Source organism: Topomyia yanbarensis, chromosome 1 (assembly GCF_030247195.1).
Source record: "Topomyia yanbarensis strain Yona2022 chromosome 1, ASM3024719v1, whole genome shotgun sequence".
Classification (NCBI taxonomy): Eukaryota; Metazoa; Arthropoda; class Insecta; order Diptera; family Culicidae; genus Topomyia; species Topomyia yanbarensis.
In genome coordinates this window covers 34,510,808-34,520,455 of record NC_080670.1, presented here as the reverse complement: position 1 = coordinate 34,520,455, position 9,648 = coordinate 34,510,808, and the positions used below count along the sequence as shown (strand labels likewise).

The following is a 9,648-nucleotide window of genomic DNA, read 5'->3' as shown; positions in this document are numbered from 1 at the left end:
AATGTGTCTGCATATTTCATCTCGGGGCCAACTGGCAACTAATGATGAGCCAGCAGCTGGTAGCAGCATGGTAATTTAAATATTGGTTCGTGATTCGCTTGTGGTGTGCCGAGGTATGGCGACGTGGTTGTCATGGGTGGTTTAAATTCGGAAAATACACAGCTGTCAATTCATTGAAGAACCCAGGTAACCAGCAAGCATTAGTGTATGCAGTAAAATGGCATAAAAATTGCATTTCGGATGCTTCTTGCAATATATTTTCATCCTTTATGCGTATCTGTTGTTAATCAGCATTCAAAAAACTGTTTAAAGTTTCTTGTCAGTATTCAGCATTCTGAATGCACAACAGCATTTTCATGGCATGGCCGTAGCCGTATATTTCGCCAAAAGTGGCTTTTAAATAGCATTTATAACCACTCCAATGGTCATCAGGTAGCCGTTAAGGCGCATTTTGCATGCTTATTGGTTACCTGGGAAGTAATGGAAAATGTATATTGTCTTTTTCGCCTCTGACAGATGTTCAAAAAAAGAACATCAGCGAAATGATCTTGCTCGAGCAGGATTTTCCCAGTATAAGTGCTTCATGTAATCTGTGGTGGATCTGTGGATTCTTTTTAAATAAATCAAATATATTGGTCATTCCACGTCAAATTGAGAACCTAATTTTTAATTGATTGGTTGTTTAGCGAATAGTATTTTTTCCAATACAATTTTTTTTCAAGTTATATTTTTAACTTTGTCAAAAATTTTGTTATTCAATAATGCAATTGATACAACCAAATAAAATTTTATTTTTTAGCTGGCCGAATTTTCTTGTAAACATTTAGGACCATTTAGAAAAATTTAAGAATGAATCTCGAAATACTTTACGAATTCTTTCAGTTATAACAGCCATATCAGAGGACACCCAATAGATATGGCGCAAGTGCGATGCATTTTTCGAAATTCGTGAATGTTAAATGTCAAATAGATACCATATGTAGGGGCAATATTGATATTGTGACCAGTATAAGCAGCGCTACTTTGTATCTAATCATACTAGAATGTATATTGTTCTTTAACGCTTACCCATATTTTTTTCTATGGGACGTTTCGAGAAATGCACTTGTTATATTTCCTTCTTTTCAACATGAGCTGTTCTGCTGTTCTACATTAAGAAAATATACACACTACCGACAATTTTGTTTGTCACATGAAGGAAGAGGGAGTCAATTTTGGGCAATTTTTGCGATACATGTTTTATTAATGGTCCATTAAACATCTGAGCCCAGAATTTATCGAAAATAATTCGACTATATTCGAAGATAGGTGGAATGAATTTATCAAGTACAATAAAAAAAAGGCTTTATTATAAACATATTTTAAACAAACACTCAAAATGCAAGTACCGCCTAGCCTCGAACGAGGAGAATCTCGAAGTTTCTTACGCCACTAGAATGCAGCTGGAAAATACATTTAATACTCAACCCCCAACGTGTGCTGAACTCATTTCCCCAATATCCTATATTGAGCAAGAGAAACAACGACCCTATCTGAAATGAAAATGATTATGATGATTCTTATGATGATAATGATGATGATGACGATGCGCTGATAACGCTGATTCCAGCAATGATGAAATAGTTTCACTCAATCGACCTGTGCCTGTCTGTCGGTTTCCTCTTCTCTACTACTGTAGCTGGTTGAGATTTAGCTCACGGTCCTCGGTCGCTGCCTTCAATAGCTGATCCTTTAATTGATTGTTTTCCGCCTTGAGCATGCAATTTTCCCGTCGAAGTGCTTTCAGTTTTCGCTGCAACTCATCGGTCAACGCCACCATCTCACTCTTCCAGCGTTCCTGCAGATCCTGGTTGGTTTCCAGCAGTTTCTTCAGCTCCTGCTCCCGGCTCTGGCTTGTTCTAGAGTTAGTTGGTTCAGAGGAGAGAAAAAAAATGCACGGGAAGTAATATTAATTGGAAATAATCTCGGCTCAGCATACATTCGTGCTAAGGAACATTTTGATATCCAACCATTTATTAAATTACGGAATGGATCTTCGGGGTTTATGCTATTTCAGATCTGCTTAATATATTATGTTATTATGAACACCAAGCTGATTTATTCGAAATTGAAACGAAAACGTAAACGAAATATGTGGCTTACCTGCTGATTTCTCGTTCCTTGGCCATCGTCTTTTGAAATGCTTCCATTTTTAGCTCCATTTCAATCTGCAAAAGAACAACACATTTAAAAGATTATAAGATTTCTGGAACAGCTAACTGTTGTTTGGCAACACAAAACAGACGAAGTCTACTCCATACTTTGCTAATTAAATTGCCTGTTCAAACCCCGTCAAGAGCCCTCGAAAAAAACAAACAATTAAAAATCGAACACAAACACTTACAATTAATTTGGATGCCGCGTGTAGGTCCGCATCCAAGCTCTGATTCGTTACGATCATACTTTTAAATTTGTCCTCGAGTGTGGCGGCCCGTGTTTCCGCCTGGTTGGTTTTCTGCTGTTGTATTTCCAGCAATTCCTTCCGCTGCTCCAGTTGCTTTTCGAGTGCCCCAAGACGACTTTCGTAGCCCACCTTCAGCGCATTCATTTCCAGTTCGACTTTGCGAGCCGCCTCCTCCATGACCTGCCCGATGGTGGATGCGAGAAAATTACACTCCTCCCGGACGCCTTCCTCCCGCAGGAGCAGTGAATTTTTCTCCTCTATTACCGTATCGGCAATTTGGAGGGCTTCCTGCACTTTGATCAGTGCAAGATTTTCCCGTCCCATGTGGCGCCGAGCCAGCGCGTTCGCCTGATCCAGCAGCGCCTCCAGGTCGGCCTTTTCCTTCATGGCCCGCTCCAGTTCGGCCGTTAGCCGGGATTCGGTTTCACGGGTCTCTTCAACGGTGGCTTGGAGCTGGCGGGTTTCCGACTGCAGTGCTTCATCGCATCATGTGCCGATTGGAGTGTGGAATATGGGGGAACGTAGGAAGAAACAGGTTCGTTAGAAAGTTTGATGTGCCATCTGAAGCGCGGATGCAGAGTGGGAACTGATGAGAAATGATATTCAATTTCCAAGGAAGACTAGCTGAATCAATGGGTTATCGCTTTGCCTCAAGGAACTGCGCTTAAATATTCTTTAAAAACTATTGCTTGTGGATTGGATTCAAACTGCGCACTGAACATTCCTATAATAAATTCTTCTCATAGACTGATTAGTTCGACTGGCCTATCTATGAGAATACCATCTCTATTACTTGAAATACATATGTTTTGACAACTCGCAGTTTTCAGTAGTGATTTGATTACTCCAGTCCCCTGCTAGGCAGCCATTTTGTCCTAGCCAACATCTGCCTTTGTTAAAATTAAAGACGCTGAATCCCTCTGGATAAAGACTCGCCATCTCTATCTTAATCTTATTATTTATCAGTAAGTGTCATTCCAATCGAGCACGAGACCTGTCAAATGCCCTCATTCCGAAGAAAATCGCTTCGAATCCTTCTGGAACGAGGGCCATTAACAGGTCTCGTGCTCGATTGGAATGGCACTGACAGATAAATGGTAAACAAACGATTGACGTGTCGAGTCTTTATCCAAAGGAATTCAGCGTCTTTAGTTAAAATCAAAACAACCCAATGCTATTGCACGGGCCTAGAGGCGGCTAGGCCCATCATATGTTGACTACTGTCAAAGTCTGTATATCTCCATATCGGATGACAGGAGCGACACTCCCCTGGATTACTCGCATTTTGAAAGTGTGAAGTCCAAGTTAGTGGGAAGTGCGCAATATTTCAAAAGAAACGTTAATATAAATACTGATTCCGCAATTCTTTCGCATTATACCGCAGGAAATGAAATCCTATTACCAACTGAAACCATAACACTAGCTATGAAATCAATAAATCAAATCTTACCGAATGGTTCAACAATAATAATACTAGATTTTCCCAGCGCTTTGCTTTGAATTACTGTAGCCGCTGACCAGTTTTTGCTTTCCTGGCCAAATTTAATCAGTTTTTCGTTCGAGTTCGAAAAGTTCCTTCCACTGTATGAGTGGAAAAGCATTACAAGGGTTGGCGACGTAGGCGAAAGGGCTAGAGCGAAACGAGCGGAATTGAACCACAAAACAAACACACCTACCGGTATAATCCCGCTCCAGAGCTTCGAAACGGTCCCGTTCGGTTGCGCCGACTGCCTCCAGGCGTTTGTTTTCCTCGGTTCGTTGATTCAATTTCGAGCGCAGCGTTAGTAAGTTCTGCTCTAGCAGCTGGAGTGCCGCCGTGTACTGCTGCCGCAAGTCGTGTATACTTTTCGGCTGTTTCAGCTGCCGGCGGTATTCGCCTATTTCCAGTTCCAGTATTTGGATTGTCTTCTGAGAGCTTTTCCACAGGCTTTCGAATGTATTTTTTTCCTGGGAAAATATATTTTTTTATCCTGGAAATATATTCGGCATGTTCGATGCTGGGCAAACAAAGGTGCTAGGTAAAAGTGGCCTTGGGAGTTGAGGGGGGGGGGGGGTGTTGGTGAAACGAGAAGAACGAACGTAAAGAATGATGCTTGAAGTTGCAATTCTTATGGCTAATGGCGAGAGTGCAGGAAGTAAATATAAAATGCTATGTAACATGGAGTGTTTTTCTAGATCTAGACAAGTTATTTATTTTGTGGATTTCAAATTTCTACCCAATTCCATTGCTTTATTGTATTGCTCTACTACATGAAAGAAGTCGAAATTAATTCATGTGTACTTTTTCACGTCACCTTTTTCACCGCATTTCATCAACTCATCTATTAAAATAATTGCTCTCACCTGCCAAACTAAATCCAGTTGATTCTTTAAATTATTAATCACTTCGTTCGAGACTCGCTTAAATTGTTCCTGGTCAAATTGGCCGCTTTCCTCGTTATTGTTCTCGCCATCAATGCCGGGCAGCAAATTACCCAGCGAACATCCAATTTGATTGCTTTGCAGTAATCGCTTCAGATCCGCTTTAATTGTTTCGTGTTCCTGCTTGTAGTATTGAATCTCCTGCTGAATGCTTCGGTACAGGTCATCGATGGTTCTAATTGGGTCCGGCTCTGCCAGCACCGGGTAGGTCAGTCTTTCACGATTGTTCAGTTGTGGCTGATTTCCATGGATTTGATTACTAGACATCACCGCACCAGTAAGTACGCTTTGTTTGTAAACTATTTCTAACCAGTGCAACTACTCTATCAACCGATCGGGTGAGCATTCTGATTGCGATTTGTATAAATACAAAGGATATTTGTTTACCCCATATCAGGCGCCATAGCAACGGCAACCTGCACTACACGGTGAGCATGGCAACGACTTGTACCCACCGTCCGCAGGACTTGCGCGTGAACCGCACGAGTTTTGTCAGCCAAACGTAACCAGCGACAGTCAATGGTCGTCTATCAAACACAATCGCGCACACCCTTCAAAGCGAACGAAAACGAATCGACGCGAAAGAAAAGTCAATCCTCGGTGTAAGTGATGCCAATCTTCACTAAAAAGTTCTCGCCAAAGGTGGCACCGCCACGAACCCAACGCTTGAACATAGGATGCCCACCGCAGCAGGAAGATCTCGACGACTTCAAGACCATCCGGTTGAACCTGCTGGATAAGCAGCTGTGCTTCGTGGACGGCGTGTGGATGAGTGCGATCAAAGCGACGGGAACGGGTGCGGCAGCTCCCGGGGGTGCTCTTTCCACAACCGCAATCGATGATCTGCTCAAGATGAAACGAAGAATCAAAACTTTGGAGCAGGAGAATAATCTCTACCAGGTGAAGCTGGATGTGCTGCTAGACTTGCTGACGGAGAATGTAATTGAATTGAACGCGATGAAAGGTCAATAAAAATAAATCGAGATTGAGTGCCCTCCGGTGGTTGTTTATGTGCTTTTACTTGCGAGTTTGGTACCGTGGTGCGCCTGTGGCACGTCCGCGTAGTCGAGGTTGATTAGTTATAATTAACAGCGGAGGGGGAGTCGTAGAGCAGATAACTTTCCTTGTTCAACGATGCGGAATTAATTGACAATACCATTTTCACACATTAGATTAGTTTGACTGTGTTCGGGTCGAAGTTTGTTGCCTCAGAGCGGAAACGTATTGGTGAAGACAAGTAGGTTTTAGTTTTTTTGGTTTCACATCATAATCATGGGTTATTTTTCAGCCATATAGGACTAACTTTCAGCAATTCAAACCATTACGATCCAGAGAATAAAAATTTCTTTTGGCCGAGTTTCTCGTACATGAATGTTTTCACGTTGTTTTTAATAACCAAAATCCATGGTTATTTATCAAAAAATTGCCATCAAATCAAATCAAAAATGAAATTTTAATTTCATGTTTTTATTCTGAAATGAGTATTTAGAAAATGACGGTGCCGGTGGTTGAGTGGTAAGCGTGATGGCCACTCATTCCAGTTGTTCTGGGTTCAATCCCAACCGAGGTCGTTGAGATTTTTCTGAGGTGAAAAAAATCTGTGGTCACGTCTTCCTTCGGAAGGGAAAGTAAGGCCGTTGGTCCCCATGAGTTGCTGGATCGATATCTAGTCCAGATAGTGGAGTCACCTCTCTGGAGTCGGTATAGAAGAAAAATCCATCTTCTATACTTACTATAACAAATATCTCCTCCACCCGTGATACTTATGGAGTGCGCAGTAGCATATACGGCCTCTAGCAAACGCAACTATAGGACTAACATTCCTAGCCTTTCCTTCCGCGATCTACGTTCAGGCCTGGCCGGCACCGGTATTGATCAATAAAAAAAACACTTTAGGATTATCAGGAGTTGCACATTGAAAGATGTTTCGCTAGTCCCAAACATAATTATCTACTGATGCCCTGTGCAACTTCAGCTAGTCCAGATCGATAACGGAGTAGCAGCCCGGGGTGTTCGCACAAGCTTTAAGCTTAAGCTGAAATGAGTATTTAGAAAATACGGATCGATGCGATATGTCACGGCAACACTATTCGTAATCATGTAGTCATCGAGTAAACCGCTCGAAACCTTTTCTTGTAACTAAAGACACATTCTAGCGTTCTATCGGGAGTTTATGAAACAAACCCCAATTACTATGCCAGGCAATCTTACTAATAACAACTATAACAGTAGAGTCCTTTCAAATAGATTTTTTACGTCTGAACACCACCATACCCCATTCCATTCTATGTACCACCGGACGAATTCAAGCTGGCTCTGTTCATTGAAGACTGGTTGTTTCAGTTTTCTTCAAAGTTCCTTCTTGATATATTCATATTCATATAAACGTTTTGTATATATGAATATGAATATGAATATATACGTTTTGTGTGACTTGTGAGCAGGACAATTGATTTCACGTTTCTTCGTATCTTATCTGATTTTTGTAACGCAAAACAATTTTTATGCTATGGGGACGGGCATAGCGTAGTTGGTAAATCGATCGCCTTGTACGCAGCTCACCTGGGTTCGATTCCCAACCCCGCACATAGGGTTAGAGATTTTTTCAAAAAGAGATTTCTCTAGCTCGAAGAGGCGAATGACCCTACGTTTAAAACCTCTATAATAAAAATAAAAATTTAAAAAAAAATATGCTTACTCTAAAAGGAGGTTGGGTTTTATATTTCGAACTTTTTAAAAAAAAACTCCAACCTATTTGCTCAAAGCGACCGATTACCATTACGATTGAACAGTTGAGAAAACAAATAACGTTATTCTACGCAGGTCTCCCTCATTTAGTAAAGTTTCTTTCTAAATTAGATATGGAATGTGCGTTTCGACTTTGACTCATCAGAATCCGACACAAACTAAGTGACAGGACTAAGTTATCACCGGATTGACGCTAGCTCCAAAAACAAAGACGCAATTTGTGTTCCTGAGTAAACCCCTAGACAAGCGTGAGTAGAAGTTTTGCTAAGCTGATGAGAGATGGTGAAATCTAAACTTGGTTCGGCTTAGCAGCCAATGCAAGATGCACTATGCTATATTGCTCCCTAAAGATAAAATTTAAGCGAATACCAAATATTATCCATCAAGGTACCATTCATAAAAGCGTTGCGTAATTTATGAATGGTACCTAAGGAGAAAATTGGATTAAATCACTTTTGCGCGTTAAGAGCACAAAACCTGCCACTGAATTAGTTATAAAATTTGCGTTTCCACTTTTTCTTTTTTTAGAATCCGACACTAACTTAAAGGCAGGAGTAAGCTAGCGCCTTGTGAAACATCACGCTTGACTAGGAGTTTGGAACACAAATTGTGTCTCCGTTTTTGGAGTTAACGGAGCTCTATCACTAAGTTGGTGTCAGATTCTGATGAGACGAAGGCGAAACGCAAATTCCATAACTAATTTAGTTACAGGATAATGTTCCTTTCGCCATTACTAAAGGGACGATAGTACCCAAATAACAATCGCAGTTGCATAGCAATCAAATTAGCATTTCAGACTATAAATCGTGTTCTCTGTGATTACTGTTCAAAAACACTGTCGCTGTAAATAAAATAAAATTTCCATTTATGCAAATATCTGGGACAAAAACAACGCTCCAACCCGCGGTAATTAAGGTTTTCAAATGGTGTACTTTTCGACCGAAAATTCACGAAGTCGAACAGATATGGAAAATGAAAATGGAGGAACAGATATTTAAAATGGAAATTTTGCTTAACGGAAGTCGCCTTCATCCAATTGCACCATATTAGAATCAGCACCTCTGACACAGAAATCCTATCCCGTACCTCTCCTCGGTGCTTGAACCCGGCTTTGGGTCGAGTTCTGGCCTCAACCGCTGTCAGTTAAGAGAGTCGTAAGCTGGGGAAAGGGAAGGGAAACAAACGACGCACACATGAAACTGTTAATGTCCGCCATACAAAGTAAAGCTTCAGGTACAGTTAATGCTCATTTTGGGCCGCTCAAAATTATTTCATATTCTCTTCACAAAGGATGAAGCAGAGTTTTCTGCTGTAGTTTCGGTTTGTTTACTACTTTCAATTATTTTTTCCAGGCATTTTGATTCTTTTTCTTTGCTTGTTTTTCTTTTGTAAAGTTATTTTTAAAAAAATATAGATTGACTATGTGTGAAGACATTTTCTCGCTATTTTTTTTTTACATTGCCGTGCAGCCAGAACTCAGTTGGCAAAATATTTATTTTACTTCCTATCAAAGAGCACTCCCAAGTCACGGATCGAGTCGACGCTTTCAATTGTTCTACCTTTTAGGCTGTATTCATAACGTCCTGGAGTAAGCAAGCGTCCGAAACTGATTACTTTGCATTTGTTAACGTTGACTTCCATTCCGTTAAGCGTGCACCATTCTTGAATAGTACAGATATCTTCTTGAAGCACTACGGCGTCAAGTGCAGAAGCGATAGTTCGGAAGATTTTGAGATCGTCCGCGTACAGCAATTTCCCAGACTTGATCCGACTACAGATATCGTTAATAAACAGAATAAAAATAAGCGGGCCCAGATGACTGCCTTGCGGGACACCTGTGGGTGTTCTGAATGTGCTTGAACGCGTGTTTTTTATACTCACGAATGCCGAGCGATCGGAAAGATACGACTGCAACCAGTTAGTCAACCAGGTGGGAAATCCCAAACGCTTTAATTTCAAGATTGCGATGTTGTGCGGTACTTTGTCGAAAGCTTTTGAGAAATCGACGTAAATTGCGTCCACCTGATGACGCTTCT

General features: G+C 41.1%; 2 protein-coding genes across 2 annotated transcripts; one reads left to right on the top strand and one right to left on the bottom strand.

Annotated features, from left to right (window-relative positions):
* Nucleotides 1-1,153: 1,153 nt before the first annotated feature.
* Nucleotides 1,154-5,198, bottom strand: LOC131676280 (putative leucine-rich repeat-containing protein DDB_G0290503). The gene is made up of 5 exons (XM_058955399.1): nt 4,787-5,198; nt 4,120-4,390; nt 2,384-2,919; nt 2,143-2,207; nt 1,154-1,898 (listed from the first exon to the last, which is right to left on the bottom strand). Exons 1-5 carry the CDS (start codon nt 5,129-5,131, stop codon nt 1,670-1,672), a joined length of 1,446 nt encoding a protein of 481 aa, XP_058811382.1. The 5' UTR covers nt 5,132-5,198; the 3' UTR covers nt 1,154-1,669.
* Nucleotides 5,199-5,419: 221 nt separating this feature from the next.
* Nucleotides 5,420-5,853, top strand: LOC131676279 (protein chibby homolog 1). The gene has a single exon (XM_058955398.1). It carries the CDS (start codon nt 5,474-5,476, stop codon nt 5,834-5,836), a length of 363 nt encoding a protein of 120 aa, XP_058811381.1. The 5' UTR covers nt 5,420-5,473; the 3' UTR covers nt 5,837-5,853.
* Nucleotides 5,854-9,648: the final 3,795 nt, after the last annotated feature.